General features: G+C 50.5%; 2 protein-coding genes across 4 annotated transcripts in view; both read right to left on the reverse strand.

Moving 5' to 3' along the window:
• The window catches only part of TCEA3 (transcription elongation factor A3), a 43,742-nt gene extending 37,022 nt beyond the window's left edge, over positions 1 to 6,720 (reverse strand). For 2 of the 3 annotated variants that reach the window (XM_053577151.1, XM_053577153.1), the window contains exons 1-2: positions 6,516 to 6,720; positions 62 to 124 (exon numbers count right to left, since the gene is read on the reverse strand). In XM_053577151.1, the coding sequence (XP_053433126.1) occupies positions 62 to 124; positions 6,516 to 6,584 (132 nt within the window). In that variant the 5' untranslated portion in view covers positions 6,585 to 6,720. Of the gene's footprint in view, positions 1 to 61; positions 125 to 2,583; positions 2,919 to 6,515 lie in introns of those variants that run through there. The other variant, XM_053577152.1, reaches the window with a different exon arrangement.
• Positions 6,721 to 9,231: 2,511 nt separating this feature from the next.
• Positions 9,232 to 20,257, reverse strand: part of ASAP3 (ArfGAP with SH3 domain, ankyrin repeat and PH domain 3) — a 50,027-nt gene continuing 39,001 nt past the window's right edge. Inside the window, exons 11-25 of the mRNA XM_053576353.1 lie at positions 19,391 to 19,460; positions 18,789 to 18,876; positions 17,591 to 17,639; positions 17,310 to 17,500; positions 17,088 to 17,221; positions 16,707 to 16,801; positions 16,310 to 16,487; positions 15,275 to 15,360; positions 14,992 to 15,107; positions 14,377 to 14,444; positions 14,171 to 14,282; positions 13,848 to 14,042; positions 12,534 to 12,759; positions 11,868 to 11,958; positions 9,232 to 10,645 (exon numbers count right to left, since the gene is read on the reverse strand). Of these exons, the coding sequence (XP_053432328.1) occupies positions 10,571 to 10,645; positions 11,868 to 11,958; positions 12,534 to 12,759; positions 13,848 to 14,042; positions 14,171 to 14,282; positions 14,377 to 14,444; positions 14,992 to 15,107; positions 15,275 to 15,360; positions 16,310 to 16,487; positions 16,707 to 16,801; positions 17,088 to 17,221; positions 17,310 to 17,500; positions 17,591 to 17,639; positions 18,789 to 18,876; positions 19,391 to 19,460 (1,774 nt within the window). The 3' untranslated portion in view covers positions 9,232 to 10,570. The remainder of the gene's footprint in view (positions 10,646 to 11,867; positions 11,959 to 12,533; positions 12,760 to 13,847; positions 14,043 to 14,170; positions 14,283 to 14,376; positions 14,445 to 14,991; positions 15,108 to 15,274; positions 15,361 to 16,309; positions 16,488 to 16,706; positions 16,802 to 17,087; positions 17,222 to 17,309; positions 17,501 to 17,590; positions 17,640 to 18,788; positions 18,877 to 19,390; positions 19,461 to 20,257) is intronic.

The raw sequence follows: 20,257 nt of genomic DNA on the forward strand, positions 1-20,257 counted from the left end.
TGTCTTCTCCCCCCCTCCCCACCACCCTGTGCAGGCCCTGGGTGTCCTGCCCCCACCCCACCTGTAGCAGCTGGATGGTCATCTGAGAGCTGTGCAGCTTCTTCAACAGGTCCAGAGCCCCTTCCTGTGGGAGGCCACATGAGAACTGAGGCCTGGGCTTCTGCCAGGCCACCCTCTCGCTATTGTGTGGTCTTGGCGAGGGGAGAGAGGGTAGGAGGATACAGACAGATGAGTGGTGAGGGATGGGCAAGGGGCAGGAGGAAGGAGAGAGCCGGGAAAGATTCCCTCCCAGGCCAGCACTCGAACTTTGTCCCTCACTATCCAGCTGGGTTCAAACCCCCTGAGCCAGGGTCCAGCCCTGAATGCTCACCTTGACCTCCAGCCTCAGGTCTGCTGTACCTCCTACTAGGTGTGCCCTCCCCTTCCCCTTTTCTTCCTCCAAAATGAATTACTTCCTGGCTTATTGCTGCTTGCCTGTCTCTAGCCTCCTTCTCTCGTTTCTCAACTGTGAGCTTTGCAGGGTGAGAACTGTGGGCTTATTTTTGAAAGAAGAAAAAAAGACAGCTTTATGAAGGTTTAATTGACATGTAATAAACCATACTTTTCTTTTTTTTTTGAGATAGAGTCTCATTTTCTCACCCTTGGTAGAGTGCCACGGTGTCATAGCTCACAGCAACCTCAAACTCTTGGGTTCAAGCAATTCTCTCGCCTTAGCCTTTTGATTAGCTGGGACTACTGGTGTCTGCCACAATGCTCAGCTATTTTTAGAGACAGGATCTCACTCTAGCTCAGGCTGGTCTCAAATTCGTGAGCTCAAGTGATTTGCCCACTTTGGCCTCCCAGAGTGCTGGGATTACAGGCATGAGCTACCATGCTGGGCCGCGAACCCACACATTTTTGCAGTGTACAATGTGATGAGTTTTGACATGTATACACCCATGAAGCCATCACCACAATCAAGATAAGAACACAGCCACCATCCCCAAAAGTTTCCTCATGCCTTGTAATCCATCCCTCCTTTCACCCCAATACCAGACAACCACAATTCTGCTTTCTGTCACCATATGTGACCTCGTTTGTTTGTTTTGAGACAAAGTCTCACTCTGTTACTTAGGCTAGAATGCTATGGCATCAGCCTAGCTTGCAGCAACCTCAAACTCCTGGGTTTAAGAGATCCTCCTGCCTCAGCCTTCTGAGTAGCTGGGACTACAGGCACCCACCTGTTAATTTCTCTATTTTTGGTAGAGACGGGGGTCTCGATCTTGCTTAGGCTGGTCCTAAACCCCTGAGCTCAAAGGATCCTCCAACTTCAGCCTCCCAAAGAGGTAGGATTACAGGCATGAGCCACTGTCCAACCATGACCTTGTATTTTTAAGGATTTTATATAAAGAGTATGTATGGCATGAACTCTTTTTTGTCTTCTTTCACTATAATCACTTTGAGACTCATCAATATTGCCTTGTAGATCAACAGATTCTCTTAATTACTGAGTAATTTTCCATTTTATGTATATTCCATAATTTGTTTATCCATTCACCTGCTGATGGGACTTAAGGATAGTTTCCAGTTAGGGAGTACTAGAAATTAGTCTCCCCGACTCAGGGTCTTGCTCTATCATCCAGGCTGGAGTGCAGTGGCATCATCATAGCTCATTGCAACCTCCAACTCCTGTGATTTTCTTTTTATGATTGTTAAATCATAGCTGTGTACATTAGTGCAATCAAGGGGTACAATGTGCTGGTTTCATATACAATCTGAAATATTCTCAGATTGTTCAACGTAGCCTTCATGGCATTTTCTTAGTTATTGTATGAAGACATTTGTATTCTGCCTGATTTTTTTTTTTTAGAGACAGAGTCTCATTTTATTGCCCTCAGTAGAGTGTCGTGGCATCAGAGCTCACAACAACCTCCAACTTCCAGGCTTAGGCGATTCTCTTGCCTCAGCCTCCTGAGTACAGGCGTCCACCACAACGCCCAGCTATTTTTTTGTTGCAGTTTGGCTGGAGCTGGGTTTGAACCTACCACTCTTGGTATATGGGGCCGGTGCCCTACCCACTGAGCCATAGGCACCGCCTGCAACCTCCAACTCCTAAGCTCAAGAGATCCTCCTGTCTCAGCCTCCCGAGTGGCTGGGACTATAGATGCATACCACCACACCTAGCACCCAGCTAATTTTTATTTTTTTCATAGATACAGGGTCTCCTTATTTTGCCCAGGCTGGTCTCAAACTCCTGGCATCAAGCAATCCTCTCACCTTTGCCTCCCAAAGTTCTGGGATTATAGACGTGAGCCACTGCATTCAAGTCTTTGTGTGGACAAATACTTTTACTTCTTCTTGAATAAAGAGAACTGTTTTAATCTCTAAGACTTTAGGGGTCAGCATAGAGCTCAGTGCTCCCTGAGTGCACAAACTTGTCAATGACTAAAGCAGAAAACAGAAGGTGAGGGGGGAAAGAGGAGGCTCAGATTTGAAAATCTGCAGGATGCCAGACTCTGAATATCCCGTCCCATTTCAGCCTTCTCCTTCCTCCTACCCACTTCCTAGAAGCCAGTCCTGGCCTCTTGTCCTAAGACCAGTTACCTGGGGAGCTGTGACTGTGACCTGTATGTCCCTTTTTTGGCTCCAACTTTGTGATTCCAGCTGCCAATCCCCACTCTGCCAGGGCCTGGACCACGTCCCACGGGCTGCCCTCTGTCAGTCCTTAGCCTCCCTTGGGACTTGGGTTCACACTATGTTTTCAGAAGCCTGACCTGCAGATAAATGTACACATGAACTTAGAGGTGTGCAACTCCATTTGTTCCATTAATTAAAGGCACACTATATGCTGGGCATTCTTTTAAGTATTTTCCTTGCATTTTCTTGTTTAACTTTCATACCAACCCTATGAGATAGGTCCTATTTACTATCCCATTTTTTTTTTCATGGTGAAGCATGATGTTTATTTTGTAAGCAGGAAAAATAAGACACAGAGCAACTAAGTGAATTATCCAAAGTTACGTGGAACACTAGCAGCTGACCAGGAAAGAATGGGAGCCATTTAACGTTTGTATCCCATTTTCACAGAATTATTATCCATTGTTACAGAAGAGCAATCCAAGAAACAGAGAGGCTAAGTAATTTGCCCAAGGTTATATACACTTTGTAAGGAGCTGAGGTGGAATTCAGGCCTTTAGGGCTCTAACCACCATACAACTATGTACTTATGGGCATAGATCTGTCTAATCATGTAAAATCATGGAATCTCAACATTGGTAAATGCAGTTGCATGCTGGTCAACATTTAACAATCAGGGTGGTGCCTGTGGCTCAGTGAGTAAGGCGCTGGCCCCATATACTGAGGGTGTTGGGTTCGAGCCAGGCCTTGGCCAAACTGCAACAAAAAAATAGCCGGGCGTTGTGGCAGGCGCCTGTAGTCCCAGCTACTCGGGAGGCTGAGGCAAGAGAATCACCTAAGCCCAAGAGGTTGCTGTGAGCTGTGATGCCACTGCACTCTACTGAGGGTGACAAAGTAAGACTGTCTCTAAAAAAATAAAAAAAAATTTAACAATCAGTTCTCAGGGAAAACATACTGACTTGTAGTGTTTGCCAATTTCTGTGCTGTAAATACTCCTCCCATGTCCACTTGCAATATACCAACATACCATCACTGAAGGACATATTAGGAAAAGATACGTAATACTATACCATTATATATTATTTCCACCACATAGCTCTAATAGAAGTGAATTACCTACCCATAAAGGTAGTAAAAATAAATAAAAAGCGATGATTTTGGAGGATTTAATACACATGCCTTTGTTTTTGTAAGCAGATAACTTGATTTTTTAATAATGACTGTGTTTAACGATCAGCTAGCAAAATTCCAATTCACAGTTGGTGTCAAGCCAGTTTCCACTCACTACTGGGTGTATGAATCTGTGTGTCACAGCTATATAACTGGGCCATACTGGAGAATAATGGCCATGAGCCTGAGTTGTAGCTCAGTTCACAAAGCCTTGAGCATACATTGTCAGGTGTGTCTCTGCATACACATGTGGGATGTGTACCCAGTGGTATCTCTGGTCCGGGAGTGAATGGCTCTAGGCACAACTGTGTCTATTTGTCTTTGCAGGATGCTGTCTGTATGACATCTGAATGTGTAAATGCGGGTGTTTGCTCAGACTGGAGCTTTGCAGGTCTGGCCGCTCTGCGTTGTGTGCCCACGTGTGTGTGTGGCTCTTTGTGTGTCTTCCTGTAACTATAATGGTCAGTGTGTGTCACAGCACTAACTGTCTCTCATATGCAGTTAGTTTTGTAGTTGCTTGTTTAGCTATTCTTGTGCGTGGCTATGTTTGCGTGGCTATGTCCATTAGTTTGTAGTTATGTGCACGCGCAGCTGTGACTGTAGGTGCTTGGTTGTATGTTTGAAGCTGTTTCAGTTGGTGCATGCTCCGAGCATCTGCCAAAGCCCTAAGTTGCTAGGACTCCAGCCATTGGCAGTAAACCCCAGGCTGGAGCTGCAACGTGGAGGATCCGTCTTATTACAGGAAGTGTGTCCTCCTTGGCCTCACCACCACTGGGCGGGCCCAGTTTCACTCCCAGAGCACGCCCCACCTTTCTCGGCCAGATGCCCAGAGCTTAGTGCCCACCCTGCTGAGAGCCCAGGCGTAGACGTGGCTATAAACTGGCTCCGTCCTGCTGAGACCCTGTGGCCAGACTTGCATCTTTCCTGGAGATGGCTCTGGGCACTTCCACAGGAACCCATCCCCAGGGATACCATTTCCTCTTCCCACTTCACAGAAGAGGAAACTGAGGCCCAGAGAGGGAAGTAGAATGGCATGCCTTGGGCCATAAAAGAAGTGAGGAGGGAGGCCAAGGCAGGTTCCTTCCTCTTCAGTCAGAGAACACTACCCCACCCCAGCTGCCTTTCCCTGGGTCTCCTATGCTTCCCTACCCCACCCTACCCCTCTCACCCAGAGGACCAGAATTTCTTTCCTGGCCCAAGCCTGAGCTCAGTAAGGGGCTGGGCTGGGATAACCTGTTCACTTGAAATGAAGCTGGGGAAGTCCTCCCATGACTTAAGGCTCAGTTATACTGAAGATTTTGGAGGAGCCTGAAATAGGGGTGGGTGGAGGCAGGAGAGGGTGAAGGGGTGAGAGCTCCCAGCACTCTGCAGGTTTATACTGAACCTTTCTGGGTTTCACTCAGTTGTGTAGAAGCAGGTCTCATTCATCAGTTCTTACCAACCAAGCACCAGTCCTACTACCGGCTTTACAAATCTGTCTGTTCAACCCCCACCACTGCCAGCAGGAATCCAGTGACACCCCTTGCCCTGGAGCGGGTAATTTCATCTCCTCAAAAATAAAGCATCTTTGGTACTGGCCTTTATATGGACACTAACTCATTACTGCAGAGAGTACCCTAGGGCCTCTGTAATTCCAGTCACCCCTCCCTCTGGCCTTGGCCACTCCTTTCTGCTCTAAAACCTTTTTAGGGTCTCTCCTTTTCCCAAGCTCTGGGGTCACAGGATGTACTGGAAATGCAGGTCCTGCTGCACAGGGCTATGGATGGTGGGAGGAAGAGGACCCTGGGCCAGGACAGGGTGGAGAGGCAAGGCTACCTGGCTCCCCTCTCTTCTCTTTCCTCTCAGGGTGAGTGAGCCCAGGCCCTTCAGGACCCAAGGCCAAATTTACTTTGGCCAGGCGACCAAGCAGCCAAGGCAAAGGTCAGGGAAGATCAAACATTAACTTTCAGCGGCTTGGGCCTCTGGGCTCCTCAGGTGGGGACAGTGAGTCTTAATTCACACCCCACCCCCACGCTTCCGAGTCCAGCTTCTTCTTCCCTCCTGGCCTAGGCCTCCAGTCCCACTCCCCCCACCCCCGCCCCCGCCCGCAGGCCCCCGCACCTGTTCTGCCTCCACCCGCCTGGGCCCCACCCCAAGGCCAGGGAAAGAGAAAGTTGTGAACAGAACTGGTCTTGGCATTACAACGCTGTGGGGTCACGGGATCGCTGCTTTTTGCTTTTCTTCCTCAAATCCACTCCGGGGTGCAGAGGAATCGCAGCTGAGCACCTCTTCTCAGCCCAAGTTTCTCTGCCTCTTCTCTGGCCACCCAGGATTTGGCCCTCCTCCCTCCCCGCCATCGCTGCTGCTCCCCGCCTGCCTTGCACACGCCTTAGAATCCCGGGACTCCGAAAGTCCTTTCCCAGGACCATGTCTCTTTCCCCCTCTTTCCGAGCACCGCACAGACGGCTCACGGGTGAACCCTACACGCCCAAGGGGGATGTGAACAAGCCGTGCCTCGGAGGCCCGTAAGATCCTCCTGGCGCCCTGAGACATGCACACGCCCACCCTGCGGTGCCCAGCAAGTGTCCCCAAGGGGCCCTGGGCCTTGCACCAGCCACGCCTCCCTCGGGTCCTAGAGTCCCGCACGCGCCTGCCGGGCGCCCAGCCAGCTCGCGCCCCCTGGAGTCCCCGGCTCGCTCGCGCCGCGCCTCCTGAGGGCTGGAGCAGTGGCCCAAACTCTGCAGCCTCACCATGTTCTTCCTGGCCACCATCTTCTCCAGCTTTTTGGCGATCCTCAGCAGCTCCTCTTCTTGGCCCATGTTGGCCCGCGACGCCCGGCGGGACGAGGGGCGCTGGGGTAGCAGCCGTGCCTGGGGGCAGGAGGCGCCAGGCGGAGGGCGGTGGACCCGCGCGGGACCCAAACACAACTACACGCACGCCTGGCGGGGGCGGGGCTCCCCATACACCTCCCCCCACCCCGCGCCAGCCCGCCAGCCTTCCAACCGTGGGGGATGGGGTGGCGTGCACTAAATATAGACTTCAAGGACTCGCCCGGGCGAAGATTGCCCTATCCGCCGCGTTGGGCTTCAGCGGAGTGGCGAGTCTGTGAGAGGGAGCCCCTCACCTCCGGGCTTAAGGGAGATTTGAGGAAGAGATTTGGCCTGGCGATCAGGGACGCGGCTGTCCCGGGGCACAAGAGATCGCGGCGTAGAGTGCACCTGAGGGTGCTCCAGGAGTTCCAGGAAGAGTTCTGGGCTCCTGCGTCTGTGAACCGCTGCAGGGCAAAGCGGGAGGACTCAGTTCCCTCCCTATGCCCAAGTGAAGGCAACTCGTTGCGCTGGGATCGCCTTTTTTGTGTGTGTGTGTGTGCAGATCACTTAAATCTTCACTCATTCCTTCGTGCACACTGCCAGTGCGCGCCACTGTATCCAAGCTCTGTTTAGGTCTGTATACCCCTGAACTCAGTTTGCTCACTGTCTGCTTTGTTAGTGAGGTTTTGCATTTCTTTCTTTCTTTTTGAGACAGAGTCTCGCTTGGTCGCCTTCTGTAGAGTGCTATCGCGTCACAGCTCACAGCAACCTCCAACTCCTGGGTTTAAGCGATTCTCTTGCCTCAGCCTCCCAAGTAGCTGGGACTCCAGGCGCCTGCCACAAGGCCGGCTATTTTCCGGTTTGAACCTGCCACCCTTGGTATATGGGGCCGGCACCCTACCCACTGAGCAACAGGTGCCACGCAAGGTTTTGCATTTCTAACAAGCTCCCAAGACTGCTGGGCCCAGCGCTATACTCTGAGTAGTGAGGGCTTGGGAGATTTTTGAGTGCATCAAACTTTGAGAAATACTGATCAAGGTGAATGAGTGCCCTTTATTTATTCAGGATCAGACCGGTGTCTCCCCAATGGGGATGAGTTTGGGAGGTCATCTTGGTGCAGGATGGCATCTTGTGCCACCTCCCCCAGCTGTGCACAGATCTGCCTTCCTGTGGAAGGACCTCAAACTATCCCCTACAGACCCAGTTCTCTTCCTCAAGGAGTTTAATTGCTCTTCCTGTGAGAGGGATGGGGACTCAGGGACCTGGAGAGGAGGCATGAAAAGTGGTTTTTAGTGTGTCTAGGTTGGGGAGCTATGCAGCTTGGGGTGTTCAGTGAAATCTCCAGACTTGCCTGAGAACCTAAGAGAACCCCATCCCAGCTTGGGTCACAAAGACAGCCTGGTGTAAACACCTGTTTTCTAACTAATGTGGGTTTTTTCAATTCATTCTATAAGTAGAGTTCAAACAATGAACAAGACAGACACAGTCCCAGCAAGCTTGAGACTCAGACTGTGGACAAGAGAAACCTTGAAGAAATACAGACATGGTAAATTACTGCAGTTACCACAGCTGGGGTGAGAGATGGGGAATCAGGCCAGTCGCCACCTCTGGGGGCCCTGGACCAGTTGGGATGTCTTCTCTGCAGAAACAAAGTTTAAACTTTGGGCTAAATTGCAGAGTGAGAGTTAGGAGAAGGAGGGAGTGTTCATATAAAAGAGGAATAAGATTCATTCATTCATACAACATGTAAATTTACTGAGCACCTACTATGTGCCAGGCAGTTCTAGATCTGGACATTCAGAAAGGAACGAAATAGTCCTCTTGCAGTTCTGTATATGCAAAACTCAGGGATGGGAGGGTACTTCGTGTGCCAGTGTTAAAAGAACCAAAAAATTTGGTGTGGCTGCAGCCCAGAGGTGAGGGGAGTGTGGGGAGAGGCAGTGGGTAGGACCTGGGACAGCTTCCCACATCTCTCTGATTGCAGGGGCAGGCAGGGAATTGATGGTCCTAGAACAGACAACTGCAACCAGCAAGAACCCAGAGTTGGTAGTAAAGACCCAGTTTCTTTACTTGCAATGGGACAAGTTGAAGGCATGTTCTAATCAATACCATCTCATAGGAGCCCAGCAAGTTTAAAATTCCTTGTTGCCCACAGTGGTAACCCTGATTAATACATTCTTTGTTGTATTAACTTGTTTCACTTTTCTATTCCTTCACTGTGGTTCCCGGGATCACCTCACAAATAAACCACTTGCCCCCCGAATCCTTGTCTCAGGTACAATCGACAGGAATGGCAGCAGAGGACAATGGCAGGGACAGGACTTCAGGTCTCCAGACTCCTTAGTCCAGTGCTCTTTCCGGGTTTCTCAGCCTGGGCACTATTAACATCTTGGCCAGGATAATTCACTATTGTGAGGGGCTGACGTGTGCACTACAGGATGTTCAGCAGCGTCTCTGACCTTTGTCCACTACATGCCAGTAGCACCCTCCAGTTGGGAACAATGAAAACTGTCTTCTGCTTTGCTGTCCTCTGGGGCAAAACACCCCCATTGCAAACCACCGCTCTATACCAGGCTGTCTCCCCTCTTAGGTCCAGAAAAAGAATTCTAGACGCCCAGATTCCTTTCCCTTCCCTGATATTCTTCAGATCACATAAATGGAGCCACTAGAGTTTATCCCCCAAAATCTTTTATTAGAGATGAGTGAACAAGCCTGAGATGAACAAAAACAGACACTTGAGGCTCAAAAGACAACACACACAGAGCAGTCAGGTCTCCAGAGTAAATAGCCCAGCCACCCCAGCCAGACCACCACACTGGCCATAGGGACTCTCTGGCCTCTCTGCTCGGCCTGACCCATCGCTGTCAGGGTCCAACACCCAATAAAGCTGAGATGTTAGTGGCTGAGGATGGCTTTCTAACCGGGGCTTTCTACTTGGTTTTTAATCAGGGCTGAGCAATGGTGAAATTTCAACCTTGAAGTCTCTGCTTCCCCATTTCTAGAGTTTCTCCTTTCTTGGTCCCTCACTTCCCCAGACTAGAAGCCTCCTAAGTTGACCAAGAGAAAAAGAAGTGGGGATCAATCAGCCCAGACCGTTCCTTTCCTTCTTGCTAAGCCAAGGAGACAGGCAAAGTAGGTGAGTCCTACTCCACTACATGACTGGGGAGTATAATCTAGAGAGCCCATGGAAGGCTGTGCTGTTCCTCAAAAGGAGTGACATTCATTTAACAGCCAGTGCAGCATAGGTGGATATTGGGCTGAGGACAACTGCAGTGGTCATGCAGGTATAAACCAGCTGATTATCCTGATTTATATATGTACCTGCCCCTGAACCTGGAACCATCCCCTCAGAATCTGGCCCTGCCCATTCCCAAGCCCAAACCTTGATACCAGCTTCCCACCATCAGGGCCCTTGTCTTATTCGTGTGGCATCTGAAGTGCTTAACACAGGTCTGGACATAGAGCTGGAATTTAGTAAAGGGACAACTGAATGACAGAGAAGACAGTCCTAGTCTGGCAGAGTCTCTGATCTAGAAGTGAATGATGAAGGAGGGTGATCCTATTCCTATGAAACCCCTAGACCAGTGGTTCTCAACCTGTGGGTTGTGACCCCTTTTTAACAATGAAAGTACATTGTGGCATTAGGAAGGTTGAGAACCACTGCCCTAGACTGATGAGAGACACATAGTCCTGACCTGACAAGGAATTGAAGTTTCTGTAGCTGAAGCCAGCTTAGGCATACTCAGATCTAGCCACAGGGCTCCCTGGCCCCTACGAGGTAATGAGAGAAGAAATAATTGCCATCAGCCCTAACATGGAAGGGCCTCTGTTTTGGGCAGTGGCATGGCCCATGGAAGGACAAAGGCCAGCCACAGAGGCACAAGAGACACAGCAAACTCACGAGAATGAACACCTCAGTTCCCCAGTTTTGTGAGCTCATATCCCAGCTCTGAACATCGGCGTGCAACATGGGGTATGCAGGGGCCAGCAAGGAGCTAGTCTTGCAAAAGTTGCACAGAACTTGCTGGGAGGACTCCAGTCCTTGAACCATCTCCTTCTGTGAAGCCAACCTGTGAAAAAAGAACGAAACTGACATTTTCTAGGTAGCTGTTACATACCAGATGTTTATCTCACTTAGTTTCACATCTACCCTATTTTGGGTAGATTAAATTATTCTCATTATACAGACAATGAAACTGAGGTTTAAAGAAGTGAAACCACATACCCAAGATCTTCTCACTTTATTTTTATTTTATTTTATTTTTGAGACAGAGCCTCAAGCTGTCACCCTGGGTAGAATGCTGTGGCATCACAGCTCACAACAACCTCCAACACCTAGGCTCAAGTGATTTTCCTACCTCTGCCTTACAGGCACCCACCACAACGCTCAGCTATTTTTTGGTTGCAGCCATCATTGTTGTTTGGCAGGCCTGGGCTAGATTTGAACCCGCCAGCTCAAGTGTATGTGACTGGCGCCTTAGCCGCTTGAGCCACAGGCGCCGAGCCCTTCTCACTTTAAAGCCTGAGCTCTTAACTAACATGAACATTTCCACAACAGGCATCAATTAGCAGCCATGACGAATACTTGATTTTCAGGGCAATAATGGAATTGAATATGACACAGATTTGTGTCTCGTGCCTAACTTTGGTGGGCTGAGCTGATGATTCCCCAGAGAGAGACCCAACTTCTGCCCCTGCCATTTCCCACTCCCAGTACAACCAATGCCATCCCCGAGGAAACCGTAGGGGGAACAAGGAGCAGAGGCGGCTTCCTTTCCACCACAACTGGCTCTGACCTATGCCCATCCTAGGCTCAATTAAATACATATAATTGTTGGAACTTTGTACTTCAGCAGTGAGAAGCCAGATTAAGGATGACAGCTCCTGCTCTGTCCCTGTCATATCCCATTATACCTGGGATCTGGAAGTCCCTATGGATTCCAGGAGATTTCCTGTACAAGGAGAGTCAGGCACACCAAGGACTAGTACCCAACTACCCTAATCCTGCCTCTTCTGCAGCAACAGGCCTGGGTGAGACAGCTTTGCTTATCTGCCCTTGGAAAGAGCTTGGGCTCTGCCCTTAAAGCCCTTGAAGCCTGGGCTCTCCTCAGCCTGGGCTGGAGAAGGGAAAGAGGAACACCAGGACAGAGATCGGCCAAACTGCAGCTGCCTAGGCCAACAGTACCCCAATCATGGGGAGGATGCCTACCCTAATATGCCTACTTTTGACCACTCTGCCTTCCAGGCACCTTGCCATCACCGCCCCTTGAACCATAGTGCCCGTGCTCCTACCGGCATGTTTCTCCTAGGCAGAGGCTGCCTGGCTGAGGAACCATCTTCCAGGCTCCGGCCTCCCCGCCGGTAGGAGCGAGTGCTCTCGGAGCTGGAAGGCAGGGAAAGGCCAGTGTGACCCTGGTGTCCAGAGAGCCCCTCAGAGTGGGAAGAAAGGACTCAGGTACACAGCAAGCCTGGAGGCTTAGGATGGGTGGGTAGAGAGTCCACAAGGGCCCTGGGCTGGGTCTATCACAGGGTCAAGAGGCCTGGAACTGACCTCTAGAGGGCGCAGGGCTATCCCCAGGTCTGCCTCTCCCAAAATTCCAGACTGAAGGGTTTGCAAGGGAAGGAGCGTACTAGATTCTGGGTTAGAGGTGGGGACAGAGAGAAGACCCCACTGACAGCCTCTAGCACAAGCTGCAGGGGTGGGACTTAGCCTTCTCACAACTTCACAGCCAGGATCCCTGGCTCCTCCCCAGATCTCGAGGGCAGGCTTAGGAACAGGTATGTGAAGGGGGTAGGGGTCTAATCACCCTCTACCAAGGAACAGCAATTCTGCATAAGTCATAGGCCTCAGAGTTGGCCTAGTCTTTAAGCAGGGACTAATTTAGAGATGGGAAATAAATGGATGCTTAGAGAAGTCAAAAGACTTGCCCAGGTTGCAACAGGTGGGCCCTCACTAACCTGAACTTGACAGGGGGATACATCTCTGAAACGGTGGTCCCAGATGTCAGGCTATGGCGAGAAGTCCCTGGGGGCTCCCGGAGACCCTCGTCAGAGCTGGGTGGGGCTTGGCTGGGCCCCCCAGGCTCCACAGGGCTTGTGAGGCTAGAGGAGGAGGAGGCTGGACTTCCCAGGCTCTCAGGGGCCTCAGAGGTCTCTGAACTCAGGCTGGGGACTTCGGAACGATCTGGAATGAGAAATGATAAAGCCTATCTTTATCACTTGCTCTGTGCTTAATTTCAAAGCAGTCTTTGGCCTTTAGGACCTATTGAGGTTCTCTGCCAACTTCCCGTTCCCTGTGTACCTCTCCATCATTCTCCTTCAGCTGCAGCATTCATTCACAATGGCTAGCACGGACTCACTTTCTTTGCTTCTGCTCATTCCCTCTCTTCAGTCTGGACTCACCTCCCAGCCCACACGCTCAGAATCAGACTACCCCCACGAGGAAGTCATCCTAAACCACTCCCAATCCCAACAGGGCATGCTCCCTCCCTCCATGGACCTCCCAGAACCAGCCTGTTCATTCCTTCAACAAATAGTTCTTGAGAACAGCCAGGCTCTGGGATAGGTGCTAGAGAAACAGTAGTAACAAAATATTCAAAGTCCCTGTCCTTTTGGGACTTATGGTCTATATAGCATTGTGCCTTGGATTATGATGAATTTCATTCCAGTTTTTTTTTTTTTTTGAGACAGAGTCTCACTTTATTGCCCCCAGTAGAATGCCATGGCATCATAGCTCACAGCAATGTCAAACTCTTGGACTCAAGTGATTCTCGTTTCAGTCTCCCAAGAAGCTGGGACTACAGGCACCTGCTGCATTGCGCAGCTATTTTTAGAGATGAAGTTGGTCTGGCTCAGGCTGGTCTCAAACTCATGAGCTCAGGCAATCCACCCACCTTGGCCTCCCAGAGTACTAGGATTATAGGAGTGAGCCACTGCACCCAGACTTCATTTCAGTTTTTATCTTCCCCACTAGACTGTGTCTTGGGAGCCCTCAAAGGACTCAGGATGCAGTGGATGCTTGATACATTCTTTTCTGTCTTTTTACTTTGCTGAAGCATTAAGGAATTTGGAATAGGAGAACTGGATTTGAATCCTACATCAGAGACTTAGCTGTGGGATCTCAAGCATGTTACTTAACATCTCTGTTTCTTTACCTGTAAGGGGAAGATGAGGATGGTATGGACTAACAAATACACTTAGCTCAGTGCCCCAGCACACAGTAGGCCCTCAGTGCAAGGCATGATGAACATTTTTCTGGGCAACGAACCATACCTCCACTGGCATGCCTCACACATCCTTGGACTATGGTCCGAGAAGAGTTTTTGACGGGCAAAGGTGGGGGGCAATCCTCACTCTGGCTCTGAGGGGTAGCTGATCCCAGGCTGGTGATGGTCTCATAGGTCTTGTTGCTGATATCCAGCCTTCCACTGACCCAGCGGGCATGGGCTGGGGGCTTCAGAGGCAGCGCTAAGGGGGCAAAGTGTGGGTGGGAGGACATCCCGGTTCCTCCATTTCAGCCCTGCCCCTCCCCACACCAGGCCCACTCTGGCTCTTTCCTTCTGCCACCTAGAGGCCTGAGGGGCAGGGCCTGGGACCTACCTTCTCTTCCTCATCCTCCTCACTGTCAGAGCCAGGCTCTGTTGAAATTCCCCAGGGGTAGTCCAAGTGTAGAGGGAAGGCGAGGGTCCCAGCCTGGGCGTGCTCCAGCTGCCAAAAACAAAGGCTTGGCAGTTCAGAGGTCAGGGGCTCAGGATGGAGAGAGTAAGGGTCAGGGGGCTCCTCTCCTCCTATAAAATCTTACCAGCTCCTGACACTCCTTGTGCTGCTTCTTCCTGGCTATGTCTAGGGCTGTCTCTCCTGCCTCGTTCACTGTGAGTGGGTAAAGTCAGGGGTCATGGTCAGGGTCAGAGACATTATAGCTTAGAAATTAAGATGGGCCTCTGGGTTTGAATCCTGGTCCTGCCACTTTCTGGCTAACCTCAGACAAGTTACTTAACCTATCTGGGACATAATTGTCTCCTCTATGAAATGAATACAAAACTTCTAACTACTTGACAAGGTTTTGTGAGGATTAAATTAACTAACATGTGTAAAGCACTTGGCCTATTACCAGGCACATGTTAAACAGTAAATGGTAGATAATATAATCATTATTATCCAGATTCAGCTAGTATTTATTTGGCTAGGTACCCTCAAAAATACTATTTTATTTATTCTTTTAGCAGGCCTATTAGGTCAGTGGTATTATTCTCATTATACAGATGAGGAAACTGAGGTTCAAGAAATGAATGACAAGCCCCCCAATGTCAGAGATGTTGTCAGAAGCAAGCCAGGATTAGAACCCAAGTCTTCCGGAAGTCCCACACATGGTGTAGCCAGGGATGGGAGTCTGATGCAGGAGGTATTTGAGTCCCACCTGTGCTGACAGAAGCTCTCCCCTTCAGCAGCAGCTTGAGGCAGTCGGGCTGGTTGCAGAGCACAGCATAGTGAAGAGCAGTGTTCCCATCAGTAGCCTTGGCATCCAGGTGCCCACTGGGGGAGGAGGGTCAAGAGAGAAAGGAAGGGGAACATACCAGTGATGGTGGGGGTCAAAGCCAGGGATGGAAAGAAGGAGCAAAAAGGAGGAAGGAGAGTTGGAGAAGAGGAAGGAAAGAAGGGGGCAGCATGAGAAGGTAGGCAGACCGTAGGGAGGTGCTCACCCATTCTGGATGATGAAATCCACCAGAGGCAGGGAGGCCTGGTTGGTGACTTTGACAGCCAAGTGCAGGGCAAGCTCTCCAGGTGCCTGAATACACATCCGCACCTCTGAGTTTCTCCCAGTTCACCTGCTCCCAGCCCAACATTACTCTCTTGAACTCTTGCTGCCCCCTGACATCCCAATATGAAGCTGCCAGGATCCCTGAGAGATGAGCCTGAGTGGATGGAACCTTAGCTTTGGGAGGAAGGTGAAGGACTATTCCCTCCCTGTTTCTTTCCATGATTCTTCCTCCTCTGCCCCCAGCAGAAGGTGTTTCCCAAACTCAGTTCTCGGCCCTGGGCTCCTCTCCCAGCTCTTTCGTCCCCTCTGAGACCTCAGCAACCTCATGCTTTCAGCTGTTGCTCATATATGCAGGCTGTTCCAGAGTCTTACCTCACCTACTGTGCTGTTCCCTCACTACCCTCTGAACTGCCTGCCCAGATACCAGACAGGCGGCTCAAAGACATCAAATTTTTGATGTCCAAATAGTGACTCTTGCCAATTTATTCTTTCCAGTGCCTCTGACACCCTTTCTCCCTGCTCACATGTTTGTTACTGGAATAGCCAATGAAGTGAATTTTCCTGCTCTAACCTGACCTACCCTTTCCCATTTCCAAGGCTATTCAAGTAAAAGAAAAAGATACTAGCATTTATTGCACACTCATTATGCACTAGGCCCTTTATATACATGACTTAATTCTCACTTCAAACCTGTGGGTGCTATTATTAGTCCACTTTATAGATAAGGAAATGAAACTCAGAGAAGTAAAGTAACCTGTCTTGGATCATATAGCTAGGAAAAAACAGAGCCAGGATTTGCACACAGGTCTGATTGACTGAAGCTGTGCTTTTTTTCCCATTTATCCTTCTGATAGGTGAGATTTGAGCAGGTGCTAGAGGTGGAGCAGAGGGGAGTAATAGCTGGTCCTGGAGAACTATGGAGTTACGTAAATACTCCATAGTTAGGTAGGTTATAAGTGGCCCTTGCAGGTCTCACCTGTGTGTCAGACCCTGGCAGTGGCTGTCCAAAGTCTTGTCCATTGGCAAAGGCCTCCAGCATGGATAGGAGGTCCCTGTTGCAGATGGCTGTCCGGAGTCTCTGGGGCTCAGGTGTGGACCGACGGGCAAACCTATGTTCCACATACTTGGCCACAATGTAGTCCCTGCGGGTGCTCCTACCAAAAACAACCACAGGATCTCAGAGCAAGGATGGTTTCCACCCAGCTGACCCCTGGAACCATGCCACCGGAGACACAGATATCCTTTTCCCTACAGACGTTCAGATCTGGGGCTCCCCTCTTTCCAGAATTCTAACATGATCCTTCTGAGCACCCAGGGACTGGGGAGGCAGAAGCCCCTAGTCAGGACGCCCCTCCATCCGAGGATCCCCTTACATGTCACTTTCAGCTGAAGGTTTAGGGCCGCCGTGTGAGGGTAGCTGGGCCTCCATGACCTCATTGAAGCTCGTGTTTCCGATGTTTAAGGCCAGCTGGGGTAGTAAGAAAGTGTGGGGGTCGTGGTAAAAGCGGATAGTTAGACCAGAGCCCCCTGGAGTTGCGAGCCTCCAGAGGCCCCGCCCCTCGATCGCACTCCGGGTCCAGGCCCCGCTCCTGACCACCACTTTCTGGCTTCTCCCAGCCCACCTCGGCCTGGCCCCACCCTAATCCCTACAAGCCCAGGCGGAGGCAGTCGGCCCAAACCCCGCCCACTACCCAAACCACACCCCCAACTCTTCCTCCCGCCGGCCCAGGCCCCGCCCCCGCCCGCGTCCTTACCAACAACTCAGAGGGGCCCAGCAGGTCTAAGGTGAGGGACTGCATGCGCGAGAAGCGCACGCCCAGCTCGCGGTGCACGCCGGAGCACTGGATGCAGGTGAGCACGCCCAGGTTGGTGCTGAGCCACGTGGGGTCTGCGGAGAAAGGCAGCTCAAGGCTGGAGGTGCGGGGCCCCTGCCCTCCACTCCCTCCGCCCTCCTGTCCTGGCCCGCCCCGGCCCACCTGCAGCCCCGCAGTCGCAGCACTGGCTGTTCCCGGGCCTGCTCTTCACCTCAGCGATGAGCAGCTTTGTGAGGTCGTGGGGCTCGCCGTCTGGCCCGGTGCTCCCCCAGGACCCTGGGCCGCCACTGGGTTCCCCAAGGAATGCGCTGCTTAAGGCTTCATCCTTGCTGTTCTGCAGCACTGACACCCACCTGCGGAGAGGAGTGGGGTGGGGGATGAGCCGTGGGAAATAGATACTGGCTCCCCTACTCCCATCCCCAGGACTGGCGGGGGGCACTCACGCCTCACACTCATGTTCATCCTCTGCCTGGAAGTGGTATGTCCGGTTGTCTGTCGGGAAAGAAAGGGGCATCTGGCCCACAGAAATCCTGCTGGCCTTCCCAGAGCCCAGGGACTCCTCACCAAAACAGCTGAGTCCAGATGGAGCTTTTGTCCCTGGGGGGGTCATGCTCTCTAAAGCTAGGAGTGGGGACGGTGAGTAATGGTAGTGGTGGGCAGCTGGAGCAGTTTCTCAGAGGTACTTCCAAAGTAGGATCCCAACAAGCCTCCCTCTGTGTGAAGCCCTGGTTCCCAGTTCAGGAGAAATCTGTGTCCCAGGGCACAGAATCCCACTCAGCTCAGAGGCCACTGGACCCTGCAGCCTCCTATTTGGTCTCCCTGCTTCCTAGCTCGCCCTTCCCCCAGCCTGTACCAACTGCCAGCCTGTTGCGCCTAAGGCTCTCCTAATCACAGTGCTCCCCTGCTACAAGACCCTCTGTGGCTCCCTATTGCCAGGAAATAAGGTCCAAACTTTAAGAGGCATTCCCAGGCCTCATCTCTCACTACTCCTACATTAACCCTTCACTCTGCCCAACTGGCTGGACCCACTCTTCCACTTCCGTGCCTTTCATTATGCCAATCCCATCTCTTAAAATACCCCCACCCCAAATCTTCATTCTACAAGGCTTTCAAGGCTAAAGACAAATGGTCTCTCTTCCAAGCAGCCTTTCCTGATTTCCCACAGCAAGGAAGAACTTCCCTCTCCCAAATCTTCTACAATTGCACCTCTGCTCTAGAAACCCCTCCTCATCTTGTAGTCCTGGGTCCCTGCCTCAAACACCTGCCAGTGAGAGCACCCTGAGGAGAAGGTCTCAGTTTTTCTCAGCTTATGTCTGCCCTTACATAAAGCTGGCACCAAAGGATGCAAAGTGAAAAATTTAAAGAAATCATTTCAAAACACATATGACCCAAATCTATTCAGATATGCTTTATGTAAATAACTGCATTTTAATGTGGAAAGTGGGTACTTTTTAATGTTTAATGTGATGTGGGGTGAAGTCCCTAAAAAAGAGCGTCCAGGGCACAAGGAGTCGCACACCTGCAATAGCAGCTGTTTTAAATCATGGGTGAAATTGGACACAGACTCCTAACTGAAGCCTCCCAGGAGTTGCTTCAAGAACACCTGAGCAGTCGTGGGGAAGGAGGGCAGGGCCTACTCACGGGTCACTAGGTCAAAGCACTTTTTCTCCTCAGGGTTTGGCCTCACTTGGCATGTCAGCAGGGTCAGCTTCACAGGGGGCCGGTTTATCTGTGGGAATTTGGGGTGTAAGATGTACATGTTACTTTCCTAAACTCATTAGGCCCGTTTCCCAACCTGTTAAATGGGTATAATAATCCTGTTGCCGTTTCTGTTTCTCCTTTCCTCAATACTGTAGAGCAGGTGTCCTCAAACTTTTTAAACAGGGGGCCAATTCACTGTCCCTCAGACCATTGAAGGGCCGGACTATAGTTTAAAAAAAAAAACTATGAACAAATTCCTATGCACACTGCACATATCTTATTTTGAAGTAAAAAACAAGATGGGAACAAATACAAGTCACACCACTTCATGGGGCCCGCGGGCCGCAGTTTGAGGATGCCTGCTGTAGAGTATTAACCAAGACTGGGGCTTTGGGTCCCATCCTTCCTCCCACAAGGGGTTTCCAGTTCCCTGGATAGGTTTAGGGTCCAGTCTTGGAGGGAGGGCTTGACTTCTCTATTCAGACCACCAGGTGGAGAGGACCCATTGTGCCCTAAGACCCCCCACCTCCTCTAGGCCTCACCGTGCTGTGTGAGATGGTCAGGCAGCCATATTTGACTCCACACTTCCTTTTCTGCCACACTCTTCGAATTCTAAGGCCCAGAGGGGTAGAGAGACAGTGGCCAAAGGCTCACATCTAATTCCCCTGTATCAAAGAATAGAGTCCTGGCCCCACCTATATGATCTCTCTAGCCACATCCTTTTCCCTCCCCAGACCCTGACATCCCTCTCTCTGGGGCTCCTTTCTGATAAAGGAGACACAGTTCTCCCTTAGGAAGATCCCAGTCTGATAGAGAAACAGCCCCTCTCTGGGAATCCTTATTCTAAGGGGACAATGTGACTTTTGCCTTCTGGGAGCTTCTAGTCTAATGGAGAGGACAGAGGTTGCTCATGGCTAGAGAGGAGACATAGGTTCTTGATCACCACAGGTGAATTATGGTTAAACTAAATAAGATCAATATTGAGAGCCCAAAAATAAAATGAGCAAATCCATGGTCCTAGGCTACTTAATTCTTCTGTAAAATGTAAATATTCATTGGTTTCTTCAAAGTTAATCCCTGATTAAAATTGATTAGTAGGTAGAAATACGAATATATCCCATAAGGGGTCTTTGTATTTCAGAGACTTTTTTTTTTTTTTTTTTTACACTAGGGAGCAAGGCACAGCCAACACTTTCATTTTTAGGCATATTCAGTACATTGCAGAGGTTAAAAGTGACAGCATGGTAAATCCTCAGCATTAGCTGCTGCTTTAAGTTAAGAACAGTGACTTTTAGCAGAGGTTCAGATGCCCAGGTGTCTGGACAATCCAAGATTTGATAATTTTGCCTTGTCAGAGGGGAGGGTCCTGCAAACTTCAGGGTCAAAACAAAAAAAGATGAGAATAGTTC

Source organism: Nycticebus coucang, chromosome 22 (assembly GCF_027406575.1).
Source record: "Nycticebus coucang isolate mNycCou1 chromosome 22, mNycCou1.pri, whole genome shotgun sequence".
In the NCBI taxonomy this organism is placed as follows: domain Eukaryota; kingdom Metazoa; phylum Chordata; class Mammalia; order Primates; family Lorisidae; genus Nycticebus; species Nycticebus coucang.